The sequence below is a fragment of the Ochlerotatus camptorhynchus genome, unplaced genomic scaffold (assembly GCF_037179485.1).
Source record: "Ochlerotatus camptorhynchus isolate MF236.1 unplaced genomic scaffold, CSIRO-AGI_Acam_v1.1 ptg000114l, whole genome shotgun sequence".
Classification (NCBI taxonomy): domain Eukaryota; kingdom Metazoa; phylum Arthropoda; class Insecta; order Diptera; family Culicidae; genus Ochlerotatus; species Ochlerotatus camptorhynchus.
Genome location: NW_027040604.1, coordinates 538,607 through 563,879, shown reverse-complemented (window position 1 = coordinate 563,879; position 25,273 = coordinate 538,607). Strand labels below are relative to the sequence as shown.

The following is a 25,273-nucleotide window of genomic DNA, read 5'->3' as shown; positions in this document are numbered from 1 at the left end:
AAGTTTTTTTACGGCATTTGAAAGGGCGTATGTTATTCTCAATAATATGACCAAATTGGAGGTATGTTATTTTGTAAACTTGTATAAAATGAATTTGAATTTATTCATATTTTTTACTATATTTGGGTATATCTGTTTTATTAGAGTAGATACAGGCAACAAATTCAGCTATAAAACATTCGTCTTAAAGAGTTTTAAAATTCTCTAGAAGATAACTATCATGAGAAATTTCAAATAAAAAAGTTATTGCTAAAAAACTATTTTTCCAGGAACACCCTAAGTCAACTCCGAAAAATTACTCTAAAATAAGAACGTTAAGAGATAGACAAAAAATTTCTTCGACAAAGTTGCTTGCAATTATCTTAGCTACAACGTTTTTAAACAACACATGTTTTTATTTTGTAAAACAAAAAAGTTAGTTTTAAAAATTCCCTAATTTGAGGACAACCCTGACGTTTGCAAACACCAAAAGAAGGGAATTTTTAAGAACAAAAACTTCTTCGAAGACACTTAATGTCCAAATATTGAAACAAATGTATTAGCACATTTTATATAAATTTGTCATTAGAGTGGTCCTATGAAATCCATCTTTTGCCAATAACTTTTTTATTTGAAATTTATCATGAAAGTCATCTTATAGAGACTTTTAAAACTCTTTAAGACGAATGTTTTATACCTGCATTTGTTGCCTGTATCTATTCTAATAAAAAATATATACCCAAATATAGTAAAAAATATGAACAAATTCAAATTGATTTTATACGAGTTTAAAAAATAACATACCTCAAATTTTGTCATATTATTGAGAATAACATACGTCCTTTCAAATGCCGTAAAAAAACTTTTTTTTTGTTTGCCCCAACCAGAGATATTAACATTTGAAAAGTGCATATTTTTAGTATAAAAACGTCAATAACTCTTGATCGGCGAAAGATATTGACAAACTTTGTGCATCAAAAATTTGCGCCTTTTTACGATCTAAGACATCTTTGCTGATAAATTCGAAATAAGAAAACTAGAGCAAAAAAACTGTTTTTTTAAGAGCCACCCTAACTCAATTCAAGAAAATAGCTCTAAATCGGCCAATTTAAGAGATACAAAAAAGTTATTTTCAACAAAGTTGCTTGAAATTAGCTCAGCTATAACTTTGCCGAAAAATGTATACCTTAATTTATTCAAACAAAAAAGTTAGATTTTTGATTTTTATGATAATAGGAACCACCCTAGAATTCATTGTCACAAAAATGAGGGCCTAACTATAAGGAACAACTTTGTAGAAGAGACTTTTAGTCTAAAGTTTCAATTTCAGGCTCAAAACATATCATTCCACCTAAATCTGCACTCTGGACCACTGTGCAATGCTACCAACGCGACGCCAGGAAGGCAGCTTCCATAACTGGACCCTACTTATCGACCGATCAACTCATGAAGTGGGGACCAACGGCTTTACCACCGACAAACCGACATGACACTTAATTCTGACTTATGCCCGAAAATCTTAAACGGCCGATTTCAATGTACAGTGATCACAGGGTGTCCATCCAACCGGGAAATCCGGGGAAAAACCGGGAATTCGGATTTGCCGAAAAAAAACCGGGAAAAATGCGGGAAAACTCAAATTGCACCGGGAAAGACATTCATCATAAGTAATTTTTTTAGTTTTATCATAGTCTTGTAGGCCATAATTGGGACTTGAAGAATTCTTTAAAACTTGCATTACTTGAAACCAATGATTTCTACATCACATTCATCTACATATCTGTTTACAACTTTCATATTATGTCTTTCACTATGGTAAAGTATCAAAAAATCTTCAAAATTATTGCACATTTTGCTCTACTCGTGCAAGGGGCAAACAGTGATTGTTCCATTATTCCTACCCAGATAGCTTACAGAGTTATTCTTTAAAAAATTATTTTGGTGTGGCTATAATGAAAAAAAAATGTATAAAGATCTGAACTCTAGGCATTTTGGAAAACCAAACCAAATGATATTATGGGGCTTCCCAAAGTTTAACCATTCTATTATTAAGTCAAATCTTTGTATACCTTGTTGAGTCTGCAGAACTTCAATATCAAATATGCGGGATGATTTGGATAATCCAAAAAGGTTATTTTTAAAAACAATTCATAATTTTGAAAGAGATAACGCCATGACAATTTGAAGAATCATAAATATTTTGGTAACACAACTTGGTATTCCACAAAATGTTATTTGACTTATAGAGCTTCAAGATCTAAACTCCAAGAAGATTTAAAGAACTTTCAATACTGCGTTTCTCCTGTTCAAGCCTATTGTATTGATATATGCTTTTTCCGACATACTAAAACAAGATTTAGGCTCATTTTGTGCAGTGAAACTTTTTGACTTTATACGAATATATGATTCCATGAGATTTTGGAGATCTATATCTTCGACATGTTAATGTAAATCTCATCTCATATTTTTATCTATACAGTAGACATATTGTAGAGCAATTCTGATCAAAAATGGTATGATTATCTCCAAAGGGTTATTTTTGAACGCCTTTTGTTTAAGGTAGAGGTGATGTTTGAGTTGGAATTATTATTAAATAACCGGGAAAAAACCGGGAATTGAAAAATCGGATTTGAATGGACACCCTAGTGATCCGAACTGTCAAAACCATAGGATTTTTTGATGGCTTAGCTAAATATTTCCCGCCAATCGGAGCCAAATGTCAATACACTCAGGTCTTCTTTTACACGGGGGATATGTACCGTGTAAAAAAAAAAGACTTCAGTGTAGTGTGCTTTGGTCAGAAATTTTATTGTTTTTGCTATGGTCATTCATGTCGGTTTGTCGGTGGCTTTACTTCTTCCCGAAAGAGGGCGTGATCAGAGATTTTATGCCTCAGAAAATCGCGGTGGCCAGGTCTTTTGTAGTGATAGGCAATCACGCGTACTACACCACCGGCGCCGCTTACTAAATGCACTTCCACAGTTATTAATTGAGAGCTTTCGATGCCAATACCAATGCATGAATTAGTATATTGTGTGGCAAGCACAATGATACCATAGAGGTAACTCTAAGACCAGAAGGTCCCGAAGAAACGAGCTCAACTTTTTGGCTCAGCTCTGGTACTATCTTCGGTCCCAAGCTAATCGATGCACCCCTCGAAACATAGGAAAATCCACGAACCCCTCATTTTATCTGTCAAACTTTCATAGCGAATCAATGACTTCGAATGGTGACTTCAATCTGCCAGGCGTTTCGTGGAGTCCATCTCATAGCGGATTCCTGTACCCAGATCCTGATAGCTCTACATTTCACGCAGGAGCTATTAGCCTTCTCGACAACTACAGCGCAGCGACGCTTTCTTAAATTAATCATGTAGTTAACGGAAATGATCGTAGTTAGGACCTCTGCTTCGTGAGCACACAGGACAGGGCTCCATCAATTTCCTCGGCACCTTGTGCACTAACTAAGCTAGTTCCACATCACCCTCCTCTAATTGTCACTGTTGAGGACAAACTCGTGCGTGCTTTCGACGACTATCCTGCTACGGTTTCTTATGTCTTCCGTAAAGCTGACCACCGTAGCATCATAGATGTATTGTCTAGCTTGGTATGGGAGAACATCCTTGATCCAGATGACGTTGAAGCTGCAGCGCAAACCTTTTCACATGTCTTGGCATATTTCATTGACAGACACGTCCCGAAAAGAACTCACCACAAAGTGTCTCACCCTCTCTGGCAGACGAGAGAGCTACGTAGGTTGAAGTCAGTCAAGAGAAGATTTACGAAGTATCGCACGCTTCCTCTGAAACTAAATTATGTGAGGCTGAATCACATGTACCAGCGAGTCAGTCGTGAATGCTTTTCAAGTTTCCAACGAGGCATCCAGCGCAAACTTAAGCTACACCCGAAATCCTTTTGAAACTACGTGAACGAGCAACGCAGGGAATCCGACCTCCCATCGTCTATGGAATTCAACGAAGAAGTTGCTGCCACTGTTCAGGATATATGCCACCTTTTTCCGAAAAGTTTGCCAGTGTATTCACTAATGAAATACTAACTGACGGCCATATTAACCTGGCTGCCAGGAACGTTCCAGTAAACGATCAAACGCTGGGTGCAATTGATGTTAATGCAGAAATGATTTCTAAGGCCGCGACTCTGCTCAAGTCATCCTTCAACTCTGGACCTGATGGAGTTCCATCTGTATTTTTGAAGAGACATATTGCTTAATTCCGCTTCTTCGCCTGTTCCGAATGTCTCTCTCAGGTGGCATATTTCCATCTTGCTGGAAATGCGCACATGTTTCCCGTCCGCAAAAAAGGAAGGTAACGAGCTGTGGATAACTATCGAGGAATTACATCGTTAAGTGCCGTTTCGAAGCTATTCGAGCTAGTGATTATGAAACCGTTGCTGTCCCATTGCAAGCAATATTTGAGTGCTGATCAACATGGGTTTACTGTCGGCCGCTCTACAACCACCAATCTACTGTGTATCACATCGTATATAACCGAAAGCATGTCGGATCGGGTTCAAACGGACGTTATTTATTCGGACCTATTGGCAGCATTCGACAAGTTGAACCATTCTATTACGATTGCTAACCTTCTGAGTTGATATCGATCGTATCTTACAGGTCGCACACAAAAAGTTGCCAAAGGAGATTGCAGATTAGCTAGCTTCTTCGCCACATCAAGGTATACCTCAGGGAAGTCACCTGGGACCGTTGATTTGTATACTGTACTTCAACGACGTGCATCTGGTCATCGAAGCTTTTCGGTTATCATATGCAGATGACCTCAAAATCTTCCTACGAATATGCTCCATTGCTGACTGTCACTTTCTTCAACGTCAACTGAATGTATTCGCTAGTTGGTGCAGGTTAAACAGAATGGTAGTGAACCCAGCCAAATGCTCCGCTGAAAGACTTGGGTGTGATCTTGGATTCGCAGCTTTCATTCAAGCAACACATTGCATATGTTGTTGATAAGGCGTCAAAAACTTTAGGGTTCATGTTTAGGATAGCTAAAAACTTCACCGATATCTCCTGTCTAAAATCTCTCTATTGTTAGCTTGTTCAATCGACGCTTGAGCATTATTCAGCGGTTTGGAATCCAAACTACAACAACGGTACCGAGAGAATTGAATCTGTTCAACGTCGCTTTCTTCGTTTTGCGTTGCGTAGATTGCCTTGGAATGATCCGTTTCGATTACCCAGTTACGAAAGCCGTTGTCAACTTATCGACCTAGAACTTCTCCGGACGAGAAGAGACACAAGCAGAGCCCTAACCGTGGCCGATATCCTGCAAGGAAGGACAGATTGCGAGGCTATCCTGAGGCAAATTGACCTGAATGTTCAACCCCGACCGCTTCGTAATAACCTTATGCTAAGACTGCCTTGCCTCTACGTCGCACAAATTATGGAGCGTACGGTGCGATTTGCGAACTGCGGAGAACATTCAACAGAGTTGCATCTGTTTTCGACTTTCATCTCTCCCGTGATGCGCTTCGTCGAAAGTTTTCTTCTGTTTTTCGCCGGCAGGAGTAACTGACTATAGTCGCTATATTTATAGTCTGGCGGATAGAATTACGATCTATCAAAAAGCGGAACCAATTCAATATATTTTAGTCCAACAATTGAAAAGGTACTGTCAACTTAACTTTCCCCAACCCATGGTGTTAGTTTGCATAGGCGAACCTTGAGTCACGAGAAAAGGGTTTCCGACCTTTTGATCGCCATACTGCCGCTATTCGCATAACAGTCCTATGTAGATAGGAAATCCATAGGGCATGGGACTTTTATGCGAATAGCGGCAGCATAGCTGATGTGCTCTTTTCTGTTGTTGGTCGTGATTTGCTCGATTGGTTCCGCTCTTTGACAGCTCAATTGGTTCCCGAGATTCTATCCGCCAGACTATGAATATAGCGACTACAAGATATGTTTTTTAATGTTTTTTTTATGTTATGACCATGCTTGAATGTAATTTTTTTACCATATTTGATAAGTTTAACATCATTGGGGCTTCATCCAGCCTGTTGATGTAAAACAACAATAAACAATTTGTAAGCTAATACAACCTCTCACTACCTTGTATTGTAATAATTTCGGGAAATTGGTTCAATGAACTGCGGTTATGCGAAAAGAAAATCGATGGAGAGAATCGATCATCGCAGTTAGGCCCTTATGATTCTGAACGCTAGGCAAAATGCGGTAATTCAATAAAAATATTTTTATGACGGACGTCTTACCCCCAGTTCCCATACAGTAAAACAGAACTTCCATAAAAGAAAGCCAAGCTTATAAATAATCCTAACTCAGACCCTTCTGGATCACTTGTGCACAGCATACATAAAACAATCATCCGAGAAATGGTCCCCTTATATGTTTACATACTGCATTAAATCTAATGTAACCATGAATACTAACTCTATCGTTTCTTCCCCGACAGATTCAACGGATGAACCCTGCCAGCTCGAGTGCAATGCAAACGGAACTGCTCGCGCGCAGTGGGTTCCAACCGTACAGGCCAGACGAACGGCTAACCCATCCGGCTGGGTCATTCCCGATGGACGCCTACGCAGGTTTCGGGTCGATCCCCGGCATGCCACCAGGTTGGTATAGAAATAATTCTACCACTCAATCAAATGCACTGAAAGCAATGCTGATTACAGGCAACCTGTTCAACCCTGCCCTGTATCACGATCCTGCCATCTACATGGATCCCCGTTTCCAAATGCTAAGGGCAGCCAATCACCACTCAGCCGCGGCAGCAGCAGCCGCCGCCGCTGCACATCCTCTGTACTCGTCTCTCCCGTACGGACCCAATATGTATGCAGGGATGATACCCGGTATGGGCATGGGAGCTCAGAGCATCCACGAACAGATGAAAATGGACGAGGAACGTCGTAGGATGAGGGAAGAAGAACGTGCCAGAGAAGCGCGAGAAGCAATGGAGAGGGAGAAGGAGCTACGGGAACAGAGGGAGAGGGAACAGAGAGAAAAAGAGCAACGGGAGAAAGAGGAACGAGAAAGAAGAGAGAAGGAGCAACGTGAAAAAGAACAACGCGAAAGGGAGATGAGAGAAAAGGAAGAAAGAGAGAGGAGAGAACGTGAGCGAGAGCGTGAAAGGGAACGAGAAAGGATGATGGCAGCTTCCCAGCATATGATGCACCATTCTTTGGCGAGGCCATTCTTCCCGATGGGTATTCCCTCGCCCTTGGGACTCCCAATGAGACCTCCGGGCCTTACATCGCCACACCATCCACTGCATCCTTCTTTGAGTCTAGGGATGCTAGGTCTACCACAAGTGCCACAACAGCCACCATCGTCGTCATTAAATCTGTCACATCCACCACCTACCAGTCTTGGAGGGCACCCATCTATCCCGACTAGCTTGGCGGTCTACAGTCACAGTTTGCCACCTTCGTCAATGAGTTCCAGCTATCACATGAGCAGTCTGAATATGTCCCACTCGGGCCTACCGGGAGCACAAAACCTAAGCCTAGGACACATTCCTCCACCGGCTCACGCATCGCTCAATCTATCAGCTGGACAACCGACAATTTCATCCGCATCGCAACAACATAATTCGGGTCCACTGTCCCTATCGACTAAATCTCATCAGAGTGGACCATCAGTTCTTTCTCCTATCAGCAGCACTGCTGGCCTTCCTCCCCATCATTCTCATTCCCATCCCTTCTACTCATCAGCATCGATTCCAAACCACAATTCCGGCAATCCACTTGCGCTCAGTAGCAAAGTAAGCAGTAACCTGATGTCGTCGGTCAACAGCGCCAGGACGGCGACTCCACCAACAGCAACGACTACATCCAACAACAGCAGTTCCGTTCCTTCTGCATCAGTTCCTTCCGTCGCCCCTGGTGGTCCACCGTTGTCGTCTGTAAATAGTACAAACATCGCTAGTATTAACAACAATCATCATCCCCATCCCCATCACCGTCAGCAGGACTCCCCACATTCAGCCTCGGCGCCACCTTCGGCCTTGACCAAAGCTGGTGCCGCGGTGTCCGGGTCTCCTTCCCTACAACAACAGCAACCGCTAGATAGTTCCAATCTAATCAAAGGCAAGATGCCCACATCCGATCTGACCGCTTCGGCGGTTACGGCTGCAGCAGCGATGGAAGAACGGACATCACCGACGGCAGCAGCGCCGACGGGAAAATCTGAACTGGATAGCAATGGACCCGTTGCGGTACCGGCATCTGATGAACCAGCCGGGGAAGCAATCAAAGAAGACAAAAGAAGCGAATCCGCCTCGACCGGAGGGCCACCTGCGCCCGAGTCGGAAGGGGTCGGTGGTGACAAGAAATCTCCACTCAATGGAGGCGGCAGTGGAAGTCCTGCGGCACCCGGTTCCGTCGGAACGCCACCAGCCGTAACTGTTTCGCAAACTGCTTCTTCAGGTAATAACAGTAATAGTAATAATAGTAGTAATAACAGTAATAGTAGTAGTAGTAGTAGTAGTAGTAGTAGTTGCAACACTAGCGGTAAGAATGAACACAAAGAACGCGACGCGACAAAGAGTAGTGGCGGCGCAGATTCGCTGGCCCGCAACGGTGCTAACAGTAATAACGGTAGCAGTGGCAGCAGTAGTAGTACTGCGACTTCTTCCGGCGCTACGGACGGAAGTGTAGAAACGGTAGGGAAGCAAAAACAGCAGAAAGCTAGCAGTAATGGAAATGGTACTGCGACGACCACAGTCGGTAAGGAGAACCGATGATTGGGAAGTGTTAACAACTGTTGTACGGATTTCCCAAAATCAAGTGTGTATGTGTGAGTTGGAAACCTACTGGGCGGTTTATTGCACACGTGGATGTAATCGATAATAACCCGGACCAAGGATCCTATTTCGTCCTGATCCTGTTTGACTTGATTTTTAGTGAGATTCGTAAACTTCAGTGGGTCAAGTAAAAACATGCACTATCCGGTATCATAATATCGTTCCATGAATACAGCACCCAAGACGGTAAACTTCCTGTTAACCACGTCTGAGGTTGCGGGTTCGATTCCCCCGACAGTTTGAGGGTAAACGTTGAATTTAAATTGAAACTTCATGAACGAACCCTTGAACCTTCGCGGGAAATAAGAGTTTATGTGTATGTGCTTATTTGACATACTCAAGAGCCCCAGTTGTGAATCAAAATGATCCAATCCGGTGCCGGTTCCGTACGCGGAATGACTTAACTATAAACCGAATATCTAGAAACCTGGTGTTGAAAGTCGAACGATGTCTGCTTTAAAAGAGAAACAACACAAACCATCTTAATTAGCTGTGTAAGTATCTAACTGTAACTGCGTCGCTTTAGTGAAAACAGCTGGTTCATTGAAACTACACACAAAATACAATACGTTTCCAATCAAACTACTTGTTATCAAAGCTTTGGTTAGGACTTATAAACATTATTTTCCGCCACACCGATTACGTTTATTGCTATTCTTTATCTATTTTACCTTTAAATTAACAATAATAATTATGGTAGTGCCGGGGTGCCTCGACTGGTTTATGGTCGCAATCGAAGCAAAGTAATCGATGAAATATGAATGACGGCACCCGACGGCATGGTTAAGTTTATAAACACTGTTCTCTTAAATATGCGCTTCTCTCGTCTGATGAGAAACTAGAACTCTTAGGTTTAAAGGCTACCAATCAAATGATAGAGTTGGAGGAAAGTTATAATGAAAAATAACGCTAAAGAAATACGGTAATGAACTGAGAGAGTAAACACAGTAGCAGTGGTGTATACCAACCTTAAACATATTTGATATAGTAAACTATAAAAGGGAAACGATGCATGCGAATAGGGCGGGAATGAAACGAACTAATTTATTCGGAGATTAGTTTGAGCTTACACAACACACAATGAAACAAATAGACATTGTAGATTGGTCTACTGAGTGACGCGTGGCTTGAAACATTTAGTTAAAACAATATCTAAATATCCTAAAACCTAAATAATCGTAACAGCACCTATAACAGCGCATATTGACTAAGCCGACGGATGGTGTGTTTGTTGGATCCTAAACCCCGTTGAATGCGAATGTGAGAAAGATTTTTATAAGGAATTGATGACGTAAAATTGAGCTCTATTAGGTGGAACAAAAAATGCGCGAAAGTGTTCTCTATGCATATGGAAAATTTGAAACCGTCTTAAGTAAGTTCGAACGGTAAAATGTAGAAAAACGTGAAAAAAAAAAAGATTCGTTAAGGAAACTATTTGATAGTTGGTAGTATTAGGTTTTACGATTAAATGGTAAACATATTATCACTAGTTGATAACGAGAGGAACCTGTAAAAAAAGTGAAGCAAATGCACATTTATATGAAAAAGAACTTATGGATTATTGTCGTTTTTATTTACTGTAGTCACATTATCCTTTTCTGTTTGTAGTCTATTGGTTTCGTAGGTTTTCGTTTGTTGGCAGTTTTGTTCTTGTTGTTCTTCTTTGTATTTGAATTTTGCTGTCTTTATTTGCTAACATGCTTTGTTTGGTTCGAAGATTCGGGAATATATTGCCATTTGCAGCAGTGGTTGTCAACCTTTACTGTTCCATGTCCTCGTTTTCAAAAATTGTTCACCAACGTTAGATAGTTAAACACAAGACAAGTCAGATTATCACGCGTTACATTTACATATACTGTCGTAAATATACTAGAATTGATTGAATTGTTACGTTAATGCTCTATGTCTATATAAAGAGGAGACAACTGGCTTCTTTTTGTCTGTGACGTGTTCTTCTTCTCTCATTATGGGGGGCGACGCAGTCGACTGTCAACAAACAAGAAAACAGATTCCCTGTTGTAAAAATTCGAGCGTTTCTATACGTTCGCCCGACCAATCAGGCGCTGGTTCGCGTTGGACAGCAAATTAGTTCATAAAAGTCCCCCTATTGCCTCCTCTTCCTCTTAGGTTTACCACGGCAACATAAACGAATTCGACAGTGAGCAAATTTGTTTAATGCAGAGTTGTAACAGGTTGTATTAGCTATCAAAAGCAACTGTAAACGCACCGAGAAACGGTAATTATAGCGAGTTATTAACAAAAGAGAAAATCGACGAAGAGAATCGATCACTGTCGAATTTCTCTCTAAGCTCGCAGCACAGTTCGACAGAATATGATGTTATCTTGCGCCTGAAACGACATAGGGTAGATGTACCAGTTATGGCCATACGTTCCTTTGATGATGTGTTCCAGTTATGGCCTATGGAATTCCCATAGGCTATTATTGGAACACACCATAATAGGAACCTATAGCCATAACTGGTTCATCTACCCTACTCAATGGGAAATTCATTTGCAGCCGGATTATTCGCGAAAGAGAACTTTGATGAAGAGAATTGATCAACAATGATAGGCCCTTTTCTCGTGTTGCGCGAGATTTGCCAACTAATTGTTCAGCTTTTTGGTGGGTATAACATTTGGATACAGCTTTGTCACTATATGGGCGCGGAGATCGCGGGAGTAGGGAGGGGATTGCGGTTTTAGATCAAATTGTTAACCAACTCGGTCGCTCCTCCATACAAAAATCCGAGGAGGACGACTCTATCTACGATGCAGGAAAAAATATGTTTTGCTGTGGCTAGCTGCGCACACGCTGAGTAGATAGAAAGAAGATTGATGACGATTCTGAAGATTTTCTGCAAAAAGATGATGCGCGATGCAAGTAGATGCGACAAATGAAAGAAGATTTTTCGAAGATTGATTCGCTAGTGTGAGATTTGTTGAGCATCTAAACTTGAGATTGAGATGTGTCGCCCCCCTCGCAAAAATCCAACATCGCTGAATCGTGAATTTGACACATTAGAACACCAAAGCAGCGTTGCCAGATTGCTCTAAAGCTTATCGGTATCAAAGGTATTAAAAAATCGGTATTTATCGGTATTTACTATCTAACTAATTTTATAAATAAACTATCGGAAAAAAAATATGATGTCACATCTAAAGGAAGCCAGAAAAATTTCGGAAACCAGAAGTAGCCATTTCCAGGGAAAGCCAGAAGAAGTTCGGAAAACCTTCCAATACAAGTCGAACAAAAAAACCTTTGGCTTATGGTCAAACTTCCAGAAGAAGACGAATGAAATTTCTGGGAGAATTAATTGAACTTCCTGGAGAAGACGAAGAAACTTCCTGAAGACGCTGGCAGAAACTTCCTAAGGTAGATTGGAAGAAACATCTGAAGAAAGTCGGAAGCCAGTGCGCTTACGCAACAGTCGACAGAAACAAGGACATAATTCCGGAAGAAATAGATTCCTGGGGGATGTTCTAAAGATCCAGAAAATTTTCCTGATATTCATAAAACATCCCTGAAGACTCCGCAATAACCCTGAAGATTTCGGAACATTTCTGAAATGCACTTAGGAATATTCCATAATTCTTCGAAATTCCTAAAAGTTCATGTTATTTTCCTGAAATAAGGGGCTGTTTAGGAGTTCTCTGATCATCCTCGAAGTGCTCGGAGCTTCCCTGTTTATAATAAGACTACCGGAATATCTCTAATCATCTTTGAAGGTCTCTGGACTTTCTTGAAGATTACGAAATCTCGTAAGTGCTCTCACAATTTTCTTGAATTTATTATAACATCAGCATTGATGTTCTCTGATCTTCTCATTTTTTTTTCATTTTTTATAAACTATCGACGTTGGCATTAAAAAGCATTCCCATAAAATGCTCTCACTATGTTCTAATTAGTTTTCAACTAGCAATAATCGCACCTCGGTTGTACCTCATTGGTTACGATATCGCCACTGCGCAAAGTTTACTATGTTCTAATGTTCATGTAACTTCCATTACGTTTCCTAAATTTGCATGAGCTCCTCAGGACATTGCTGAAGTTCTCGGAACTCCTTTCTAATTTCAGCAATTTAATTGATTAATTGATCTGTCCTGATGTTCTCTGAGCTTCACTAAAGTTCCTGAAAACCATTGATTTTCCCTGAAGTTCTTTGGACTTGTGAAGTTTCCAAAATATTTATGTTGTTTCCTTAAGTTCAGTGGAGTTCGCTGGACTTTTCTGAAATTCCCGGGTTTTCGAATTTTAACAGAAATTTATGTCTTTAATTTAGCGAAACTTACACAAAAGTCTGGACTTTCCTGAAGTTTCAGAAGTTCTTAAATGCTATAAAAATCTGATAGCATCCTTGAAGTTCCAGAAAAGTTGAAAAAACTGACGGGAAAAGATGAACGAATCATTCGAGCGAAGGGTGAAGAAGCTTCCAAGGTAAGGTGGAACAAAACTCCAGGGAAAGTTGGATGAAACTTCAGGAAGTTAATGTTTAAAAAATATTTCTCGATTCGCTAGGAATTACCGGAAAGAGCCATCTCGACTATTTCTCGGTTGATGGGTAGCCAAAAACGGTGAGGAAATGCAAACATTAGTCGAAAGAGTTTCAAGCATAAATCATCTTTAGAGATGATTGTTTAGAATTTTGAAGGCTCAAAAAATATGAGGTATTCAAAAAGATACACAAAAAAATCTCCGAAATTCGAGCGCGGACAGGCAATAATAATTTTGATTATTTAAAAAAAAACGGTATAAATCGGTATAAAATCTTAAAAATCAGTATTCTGAGGAAACTTATCTGTATATCGGTATCTACAGGGTGCGTGACGAATTTTTGCAGTAAATGGCATATTTGAGAAAAAATACACCAGTTAGTTATTCTAGCAATGAATTTTGTGCGATTTATTTTCTTTCGCAACATATGGAAGTTGTAAGTAAATTTATTCAAAAAAATTGCCTTCCCTTTCGACGACTGTAGTTAGACGCTTCCGGAAACTGCAGTATGCACGTTTTAAAATGTTTCGATCCATAGATGTCATCACTGCCTTGATTTTAGCTTTTAGCGACTTAAGTGTGGTGTGAGGGGTTCTATTGGTATCCCATTGGACGACGCCCTATACAAAATAATCCAACGGATTGATATCGGGACTGCTTGGGGGCCAAATTCCTTCCTCCCAAATTTACGAAATATTTTCCGTAAGCCATTTCTGTGCTTTATTAGCAGTATGAGCAGGTGCTCCGTCTTATCACTTTTCCAAGCCTTTTTTAATATTATACACTGTTCTTTCAGACACATTTACCGACCGAATTATTTCTTTCATGCATACTCCGGCGCGCAACAAAGCGACAACGGCTGACAGATTCCTCTCTTGTTTCGACATCTTTACGTTTACTCAACATTGTTTGTTTAAATCTTACACCTAACAGTATAAGCTATCCAGTGCTGCCAAATATATCTAAATCATGATGCACAAGCATGAGAAATTACTATTTGAAATTTACTGCAAAAATTCGTCACGCACCCTGTAGTTTGGAAATCGGTTTAAATAGCGATAAATCGGTATATCTGGCAACGCTGGACTTAAATAGGCTGAATTCAGTCTCTTTAGAAGGACTGACTCAGCAGCATTTCAAATAGTGCCGTGCTGCTGATAGTCCACTTTCTCAACCAAGTGTCGAAATCAGCAAAGCCAAGCTGTTTGGTGGGTGTTATTGGTATTAGCAGGCAGCTATTAGCGGGCAGTAAAACGAACCGATCTGTTCAAGAGTGAGAAAAATTATGACATTCCTTATCTATCTACATACAGCTTACTGTGATCGAATGATAGGAGTAACTTCAATCATGGGTTGCTTGTCCACCTTCACTCCTCCTCAAGCTGTATCGATTGAAATCCCATCTCCTTCCGGTATGTCTCTAGCTTCACTCTCGCCAGCGGCTTGGTCAAGGCGTCGGCGATCATAGACTCGGTAGGGCAATATACAACCCTGGATTACGTTGTTGCTTAGCAAGTCTCGGATGAAGTTGAACCGCGGGTCGATGTGCTTGATTCTTCGACTTCCTCCTATGCAGATCTGATTATCTTCGCGGACAACGATCGGCCCGCCAGCTTTCTCACCAACATCCTTCATTAGCTTCTGCAACCAGAGCAACTCCCGGCAGGCCTCGGCAACGTATTCCGCCTCGGTAGACGAAAGGGTCTCACACTGTTGCTTCCCAGGAAATCGGCTCGCACAGATGGAAAACAAAGCCCGAGTTTGATTTGCGGTCTTGATGATCTCCGGCCCAGTCAGCATCCACGTATGCTTGCAGTTGGCCAGATCCACCGAGCTCCAGCTTCAAGTCCGTAGTCAATGACATATATTTCTTATCTATCTACATACAGCCTACTGTGATCGAATAGGTGTAGTTTCAATCATGGGTTGCTTGTACTCCTTCAATTGGCAATATTAATAATAATTAATAATAAATAGGACCTAGTTTAATGAAAATGTACCGGTTGTAAAGGAGTATTTTCTATTTTCTTCGTACAGTAATGGCTTCATTTGAATTTTCTACGTTGACCCATGCGTTGACTAGTTATCCTTCGGAATGGTTTGAGAAGAATTCTAGAAAAAAAAACCTTCTGTTGAGCTCCCTGCAATGGATTGCAGTTTGGATCAAGTTCGAAGCACCGTGAAACATGTCATGTTGAATTAACCATCCCACCGCCTGGACCCTGATCTAGTACTACTCTACTTTCGCAAGCTGGCGGGTACGATGAATGCCCGGTTTGAAGAAGACTTTGGAATAACAATCGGGTAAGCTGATTCGGAAGTCGGACCTTTGGATATTGTCGATGCCGCCATCAAGTTGAAACTGGAGCCAACAGTGGCCGCCGGCCCGGAAGATGATTTGTGGATCTTAATGGCTCTTACCGCTCTTTACCACTATTCCGCTTCTACTGTTGGAAATAGAAAGGGGTCCAGAGCTTCTCGTGTGGTTGTGGAACTGTGGAAGACGTTACAATTGGGACATTTTTGGAAAAAACAATAATATGTTGACCAACTTATCCTCTTGTCCAAGCTACACAAATATGATTGCTGTTTTCGACATGTTCTTGTTCAAATTTCCTAACCATGGCCTCTCCGCTGCAAGAAATGTAACCAGCGTATCGCGATTCCAAGGATTCGCCGCCTATCAATCGAATTGTCCCGTTTGACCAAGTTAATCAACAAGGATTTCAGAGCAATTCAAAAACAGACGTGGACTGCACCATTGCAAAAAGTAAATCTTTCGATTGATGGTTCTGGACAGGAATTGCACCAACCGCACTCGTATGTCCCAAGAAATGAACTAGCATACGGCTGAAAATCTCTATAATAAAGATTAGAAAAAAAAAACTCGTATGCCCCTTATTTCATGGTTCTTCAATTGTCTCCAATCTCCCCGTGTTCCGAGGACGCAAATCCATGCTTCTATCTTTTCACGAACATAGTGAGTGCAACGATGAATGATCGGGATGCAAGATGTACCTACTCGAATGCCGGAAAAGACGGTACTTTCCAACGTCCCAATAAATGAATTTGTATTTGCTTATATGTTGGCATATGGTGGAGAGGGGATTGCTGGATTATCCGAAGGAAACGATTTTGTAGGATGGTTTAAATGGTTTTCTGCGAATCATTCTGGGTATCTTCTCTATATATGGATATACGACCACCGAAAGCTATGGTCTGCTTTTGGGCAGGATCTTCCAGAAACCATTGTAAAAATGCTATATGAACTAAAACCATAAGATTCTGATCGATTTTCGCTGACTTGAGCACTGCATGATTGACAAAAATTAGATTTTTCTTTCATTCCATATCAACATATTCAGCTCTAGTTGGGCTAGCTTATATCCAATTTGAATGAAAATTGTCACATGAAACTTGAACTGCTGCTTCCAATTCCTTGTTTTGTGTCATGTTTACGAATAAATGGATATTTGGGATTTTTCTTTTTCAATTGGTTTTTTGTTTTGCTAACCCTCTCCTTCTCATGTTAGTAGCACAGGTGATCCATAACTTTTCGATCCGTATGAGAATTGTCAATACTGCATTATTGTATAAAGTATCTCCGTGAGCTAATTATTCTCTTCCATATGTAAAGTAGACTGATGCAAAATTTGAAATGTTCGCTCCACAGTGCTCAAACGGTTCCAAATTGGGTCCTGATGAGGGCTGGCAAATGTCATTTTCAACGAAAGATCTAACGCGATATTTACAGAGATACTTCTGTCACTCATCGGATGAGAATATGATGATATAGATTTTCTTCAAAATCTCATCGAATTTTTTGTCATGACAGAACGTGACAGTGTTGTGTTCATCGTAATTACTAGCTCATTTATTGCTATTAATGTTACTAGTTCCAAGGAAATCTTAATAATATATTCACTCTATCGATTACATACGGTTGCTTGCTTTAATTCATCTAAATCAGTTAGAAATGTTCATGTCAAACCGTAAAGGAATTATTCTCATGAGTGCTTGATCATTGGAAAATGACAAGAAAGACAATGATAGGTAGTTTCGTCTCGTGATAGTGAGAGGGCTGGTTTTCTCATTGTCACATGACGGCTGTGATATTTACCAGCTCTGGTCCTGATAAGCCGCCCAAAATTTGAACTCATTTAGTAAGAAACTGACAAGCCATTTGAAGTTTATATGGAAATTACTATGGGGAAACCAAACTTTTTGTTCAAAGCTATCTCAAAATTCATCAGAAAATGATAGCTTGTGTTTCTCAGCTACAACTTTGACGAAGACTACTTTTCGATCAAATGTTAGGAACAAAAGTTATTAATGATTCAAGTCACTGATGTCTTATGATTATGCTCAATCAACTGTTCAGCAGGCAACATTGGTGTTTCTGGCGCGTAGAATAGAAGACAAAAATCATGGCTACTATGTAACACTGCAGAATACAGTGTTGCCCACAAAAAAACTGCTTGATCATGCTATAAGATTATCAATCTCGTTAACAATTAATAACTATTTATTTTGACGTTTAGCTGAAAAATTATGTTCTGCAAAGTTGTAGCTGAGAAAGTTTCCTTTAAGAATAGCGATAGAACTTGTTTACAGTACAATATCGAAAAAGGCTAGAAGACAGTGAACAAAAAGTTTGGCGTTCCCATAGTAATTTATATATAAACTTCAAATGGTTTGTGCTAAGTCAGCTTCTGACCAAATGAGTTTAAATTTTGTGAGGCTAATCAGAACCTTTTAATGACTGTGGAGCGAACATTTCAAATTTTGCATCAGTCTAATGTACAGCCATTCTGTATTCCGTTCGAAACGGCTAAATGGGGGAGGGGGTTTAATTTTTCCTCAATTTACCGTGACATAATTCTGGGTATCGACTACCTAGATAGACCTGAAAACTTAGGGAAAATCGGGGAATTCATTTTTTGGATCTGTAAAATCAGGGAATCTTATTCAAATTTAGGGACCAAGAAAAAATTCACGAATATGAAGAAAATCCACGGAAATTTTACTCAGTCTAGGATTATACTAAAGGGCGAACACGAAATTATTGCGACACATTCAACAGGGCATAACTTTTTTACCATTGGGTAAAAATCAACCAAATTTTGCACACTTTCTCATTGATGTGTATTGTGTACATGCTGTCAAACTCGAAGTCGTGTTTTTCGATTTAACGAAAATGGAGGTGAACCAACGCGAGTTGAGAGAACAAATTCTTTCCAAACACCTGGAATTTCCTGACCTGTCGCACCGGCAGTTGGGAAAAATGTTGAACATTCACCATTCAACCGTCTCCAGAGTGTTGAAGCGGTTCCAGGAGCGGTTGACGTTGGACCACGGCAAAGGAGCTGGAAGAAAACCGGGACCGGAGAACAAAAAGACGGAGGGAAAGGTGAAGCGGATGATTAAAGCAAATCCCAACGTCTCAAGCCGTGATTTGGCTAAAAAGATCGGCATGTCGCAGAGCTACGTCCAGAATGCAAAGAAGAGAGCTGGACTACATACATACAAGGTACAGAACTTCCCAAACCGCGATGAGCGGCAACAATCGACGGCTAAAACTCGGGCACGGAAGCTCTACGAGAAGATGCTGACAAAATATGGCTGCTGTGTGATGGACGACGAAACGTATATAAAAGCCGATTTTAAGCAAATTCCAGGGTTGGAGTTTTTCACCGGCAAGAGCAAGTTCGATGTGGACGACAAATTTAAGAAGAAGAAAATGTCGAAGTTCGCCTCCAAATATCTCATTTGGCAGGCCATCTGCTCTTGCGGACTGAGGAGCGAGCCTTTCGTGACAAAGGGCACAGTAAATGGCGACATCTACAAATCTGAGTGCCTCGAGAAGCGCCTTTTGCCGTTCTTGCAGCAGCACGACGAAGCTCCGCTATTTTGGCCAGATTTGGCATCATGCCACTATTCTAAAAGTGTCCTGGAGTGGTATGAGGCCAATTCTGTCCATTTTGTTCCAAAGGACATGAATCCGCCAAACTGTCCGGAGCTGCGCCCGGTGGAGCAGTACTGGGCAATAATGAAGCGGGAACTTCGGAAGATCAAGAAGACAGTCAAAGACGAGAAGGACATGTTAAGAAAATGGAGAAAAAAAACTGAGAAACTGGTACCGGTTGACACTGTAAAGACTTTGATGGAGGGCATCAAGCGAAAATGCGTTCAATTTTACACTCAAGGCTCCATCGATTAACTTTTCTTTTGATTTTTGAAGTAAATATATGTATAAAACTACCCTAAAATTTTGGTTTGATTCTAAACATTATAAGAAAATTGGCATGACATTTTCGGTGTCGCAATAATTTCGTGTTCGCCCTTTAATCGCCTGAGTGAAACCTCTGTAGTCTGGAAAAGCCCTGAAAATTCAACTCATTTAAGAGTAAATCCACTTTTGTTTTAGTTTTATTGTTATTTAACATCAACAGGGATGAAGTCCCAGTGATGTTAACCTTATCTACTATAGTTTGAAGAAAAAAACATTCAAGCATGGTCATATTTAAAACCATTAAAGTCAGTTACTCCTACCTTCGAAAAACGGAAGAAAACTTTCGACGAAACGTATCACAAGAGAGATGAAAGTCGAAGACATATGCAACTTTGCATAAGATTGTTACGAAGCGGTATGAACATTCAGGCCTCAGGATAGCCTTGCAATCTGTCCTTCCTTGCAGGATATCGGCCACGGTTAGGGCTCTGCTTGTGTCCCTTCTAGTCCGGAGAACTTCTAGGTCGATAAGTTGACAACAGCTGTCGTAACTGGGTAATCAAAACGGATCATTCCAAGGCAATCTACGTAGCGCAAAACGAAGAAAGCAACGTTGAACAGATTAAATTCTCTTGGCACCGTTTCGTAGAAAGATTTTGAGGTCATCTGCATATGATAACCGAGGAGCTTCAATGACCAGATGCACGTCGTTGAAGTACAGTATAAAAATCAACGGTCCCTGGTGACTTCCCTGAGGTATACCTTTTTGTGTCGAAGAATCTAGCTGATCTGCTATCTCCTTTGGCAACTTTTTGTGTGCGACCGGTAAGATACGATCGAAATCAACTCAGAATATTACCGCATACACCAAGCCTGCCGAGGTTAGCAATCGCAATAGCATGGTTCAACTTGTCGAATGCTGCGAATAGGTCTGAATAAATAACGTCCGTTTGAACCCGATCCGACATGCTACAAGGACACCTCCACCAGTAGATTTACGGCTGTTGTTAGGATTCCGATCGCAACGAAAGACCTCGTAGTCAGGACCGAAGACTTGACTGGAAAGCGTTCGATAATCGAGCCACGTTTCGCACAGGACAATTACATAGTAGCAACAATCCGATACAGCTAGGTGGTAGTCTTCAACATCAGAATTCATTCCACCGGCGTTTTGGTAGGAGATCACGACATCCAGCTTGCGGCAAGGAATCGAACGACTGCTCTCCTCAAGTCTGATTGAATACTCGCCATAGTGAGTGGGTTGGACGACCCCCTCTCCACATCCGACAGCAGGTCCGGAACAACTATGATGAACGAAGGCTGCTGAGACGGAGGGATTAAGGGCTTCCATGGGGCTTTCTACGGCGTGTTTCGAGTTCCCAGGATTGGGAGTTACAGAGGCATCATCACAATGACTAACATAGTCCCGAATAGCTGAAAATTTGATCGGCAGCAGGCAGTGAATAGTCAATATATTGATTGTACTTGCCTGTAGAGGCAAGGTGGAAGACTCCTGATTCATATCCAGCCACAGGTCCAGGACGACTATGCATTAACAACGGACAGTACGCTAAACAGATGACATAGAAACACAAGGGCGCATAGAAACACAAGGGCATTAACTATGCGCGCCACAAGCGGTGGTACTACCAACTACGACCAATATAAATTGATCGTTAACCAACAAACAATTTGAGCTGGATAAACCCTGAATAAGTAATTTTGTAGCTTAAGAAGCACATTTTTGCCTATATAAGCTCTTATTCAGCTTTCAATGTTGTTTCGAATGCTAGTGTTATGTCTGTTTGTCTGTGATAAAATGGTTCGAGTTTCTTCTTTAGAGTTTTGCTTTACGTTGATGAATCGCAAATAGTTGTATTGTTGTTGCATACGTTTTGGATTCATTTATTAAAAACAGCATCTCAAAACAACTTATTTCGCTTACATTTTTCCAGATAATCCATCACCAATCAATGCTGAAAACCTAAACGGCACCGGCAGCAACGGAACTGCATCGACATACTCCAACTAGAAAGAGAAAGGCACGAGATCAGTCTAGAAGGTGCACCACTTGGAACATAACCAGAAACACAGAGAGAAGTCTAGTAATCACAATGTAGCCAGTAAGCAACTCGACAGAATTTATTAAACTATAGCATAAGCCCCTGTAAGTTCATGATGAACCGGGTAAGTGGTGTTAAGAATTAGTCCCAATAAAAGATGCGAAGAAGAAAGTGTTGCTCTTTTATTAGAACAAGGTCAACCAAAATGAAAATAAAAAAAAACCGTTCAGAAAAGTAAAGAAAAAAAAAACAATTGTGATAACTAATATTATTTGACACGATTTCTAGCCGAAATCTGCTTTGAAATGAAAAAAAAAGACAAAGAGATGAACAATTCAGATTTTTTTTTTGAAAAAGCATGACAATTTTTGAATAGCTCTCGGTGATTCTTTGGAATAGTTTATGAATATAGAAACAATGGAAGCATATAATAAATCTTTACATCCTATTATAGCTAACGACGTAATGTTAAATCAAAAGAACAAATCCTAAGCTCGATTTGTTTCCAACGTTTTATGAATTGTCAACAGAACAACAACAGTCATCAGCGCAGAACCCTTAGATCGCACTCAATCGCTCAAGTCGATACACATCCCAAAACCAATAATTAAACACAACCATAAGATGAAGATAGTGGTGCAGTATGTCTCAGTTTCGTCGTCGCTGAAAAATAAATCATTTCATTGGGAGGTAAGCAATCTTCCCAACTAGATAATGGAAATTTCTACAATCTTGTGCGGTGAAAATGAGGGAGTTGTAAATGTATATATTATAAAATGAATCAATAAATAAGGTTACAGGAAAGCAGCAAAAAAAAAAAAAAAAACTAATCGTTCAACAAACAAAACATGATCCATCATCAGCAGTCTAGGAAGCATGTTTCTGCATTATTCGGGTGCAACAACTGTGACCGTTTGTTTAAGACTTTTATGGGTACACCTTAAGAATGAGGAAGAGAAATCGAAACTGAACTACAAAAACATTTGATTTTGTATGATTCTTATTTCTGTTTTTTTTTTTGTTAATTTCGGCGAAATTAAAATAAAGCTAAGAACTTCAATGTACGTAAAGTTGTTTCCATTTAAATATCCGAAAACCATCAATATATTACAGTACAGTACTGAAACACATGTACAGCATCGAATTACTCCCGGTAACGGTAACTAGGTGGCAGACACCGCCGCAATACAAGTTATGACATGATGACCAGAGTCGATGTTATAATTAGAGTCCCACCAGCCCTGTTTGTGACTAATTTTTCGTCTGAGTAAACGGCAGCCAGGCTTCCATTCAGAAGTGAAAATTTTCATGTCGATAGCGGAGCTTCTGGGAGACAAACTTAATTATAGAACCTGAAAAATGTTCAAACAAGTGCTTGGTATAACTTATAAATATCACAATGTACTAAATAAAGCGAAGTAATGTTTTTCATTTAAAATTACTAAAATATTGGGCCGCTTAGAAAGGCTTTCAGCTGTCTGCTGGAAAGAGCGCTAGGTGCCACGTTTGCCAGTACCAACATCGGGTCTGCGATAGGTGATCAAGCCATCCCACTGAAGAAAACTGTGAAACTGCTGGGGTTGTCATTGACCGGTCGCTGAATTTTGTACAGCACTTTCAAGGGTTCAAGGCCAGCTGTCGCAGCAGGATCAACCTCATCCGCATAATCTCCCGTCCCCACCACTCCAACAACAGAGAAGTACGTTTCCGTGTGCCCCGGGCCATTGTAGACAACCGGCTGATGTACGGACTCGAGCTGACCTGCATCGCCACCGACAAGGCAATACAAACACTCGCTCCGGTGTACAATAGCTACACGCGCATAATCTCCGGTCTTCTGCCCTCGACGCCAGCCGATGCCAGCTGTGTCGAAGCCGGTACTTTCCGGTACCGCATCTACGCAGCCATTGCCAACAAAGCCGCTGCATTTTCATCAAATACCGCCGGAAACGATGAATCTGCCTCCTCAGCGAGGGAGACAGAGTTCTTCGTACAATCGCCAACGCAGTGATCCCCTTAATGACCAAGATTCACTGGTACGGAGATAAGAGTTGGCAATCTCACGCACCAAACATCGACAGCCGGATAAAGGAGAAGTTCAGAGCCGGGGACAATTCCGTAGCCCTTAGGACATCGGTAGCAGAGCTGATCGGATCGTACCCCAACTACATGCATCGCTACACGGACGGGTCAAGATCGAGAGCTGGAGTCAGAATGAGAATCGCTGGTAACATTTCCTCAACGAGCAGAAGTCTGCTAAAACAATGGTCGGTGTTCTCGGCAGATGCGGTCACAGTTCCTGCGGATCGTCCAATCCTGATGCTGTCTGACTCCCACAGTGTTATTTAGGCCCTTTCGTCGGAAGTCCCGGTCCACCCCTGGATCCAGGGCATCCTAAAGGTTGGGCCACCAAACACTACCTACACATGGATTCCCGGACACTTCAGGGAGACCTGTGAAATTTGCCCTATACCTTCGGCGGTGGAGCACGTGTTATGCGTATGCCCACAATTCGTGGATCTTCGTTGCCTCCACGGTCTGCCCGCCAGCGTACGGGACATGCTAGGAGACGTGCCCTCAACCCAAGCAGCTGTACATGGTTGTACCATAGAGGTAACTCTAAGACTAGAAGATCCCGAAGAAACGCGCTCAACTTTTTGGCTCAGCTCTGGTACTCTCTCCGGTCCCAAGCTTATCGATGCACCCCTCGAAACATAGGAAAATCCACGAACCCCTCATTTTATCTGTCAAAATTTCATTGCGAATCAAAACAAACATAGTTTAGTACTAGAATTTTGACTAGAATGGAGTACGTTAATCGATTTGCTTGTTACCAATAGGCTAGTCAAGTAGTGAGCCAATTTTAAATCGTTAGTTTCCATCCGGTGGCTGTACCTGTTACTGCAAGCTACAACAAATTTAAACAGCACTTTTCAGTGCTCAATATACCTGTAAATTTTCTACCTTGTTTGTCTCTTATTTCTGTGCGATCCTTGTTTGGACCCTACTCGAGGTAAGCCTTCTTGGATATCGATTTGGAAAATTCTTCTTCGATCCTTCAGATTCTTATAGTAATCTGCTTCGAAGTCGATTTGGATAAAAGTTTTACCAACAATCAATACGAAACTAACGATTTTAAATTGGCTCACCACTTTAGTAGCCTATTGGTCCCAAGCAAACGATTAACGTACCCTATTCTAGTTGAAATTCTATTACTACACTATGTTTGTTTTGATTCGCTATGAAAGTTTGACAGATAACATCAGGGGTGTGTGGATTCATGCAGGGGTGAGTGAAATAGCTTGGGACTGCTTGGGACCGTTGTTCTGGTACTGAGTGAGCCAAAAATAATAATGATTTTCTTCGGGACCCAGTGGTCTTAGAGTTACCTCTATGGTTTTACTGCCGCCGTGGCGCCTAAGCGCAAAGAAAAAGGGCAATCTCTTGATCCACCTTCTGATGAAATTAATTTGAGCAATCAATTTGATTTGCTCACGGATAATGAGAATGATCCATCATCCAGGAAAAATTCGGATAAACTTTCCCAACTTAATGCCAAGAAGGAAAAGATTCTCCCTACTGTGATAACCGATCCCGATTTCCATGCTCTTCGCACGGAACTTTTGAACTTCGTGAAATTCAAGTTTTCACTACAAATTGCACGTCGGGGTGAATGTCGTGTATTGGCTGAAACCTTGGATGGATCTTAC

At 41.0% G+C, this 25,273-nt stretch overlaps 1 protein-coding gene and 1 pseudogene across 2 annotated transcripts in view; one reads left to right on the top strand and one right to left on the bottom strand.

Moving 5' to 3' along the window:
- The window catches only part of px (plexus), a 220,442-nt gene extending 198,626 nt beyond the window's left edge, over nt 1–21,816 (top strand). Inside the window, exons 14-16 of one of the 2 annotated variants that reach the window (XM_065220022.1) lie at nt 6,425–6,587; nt 6,648–8,399; nt 21,456–21,816. In XM_065220022.1, coding sequence (XP_065076094.1) covers nt 6,425–6,587; nt 6,648–8,399; nt 21,456–21,532 — 1,992 coding nt within the window. In that variant the 3' untranslated portion in view covers nt 21,533–21,816. Of the gene's footprint in view, nt 1–6,424; nt 6,588–6,647; nt 10,327–21,455 lie in introns of those variants that run through there. The other variant, XM_065220021.1, reaches the window with a different exon arrangement.
- Nucleotides 12,636–12,750, bottom strand: LOC135699764 (U4 spliceosomal RNA; annotated as a pseudogene).
- Nucleotides 21,817–25,273: the final 3,457 nt, after the last annotated feature.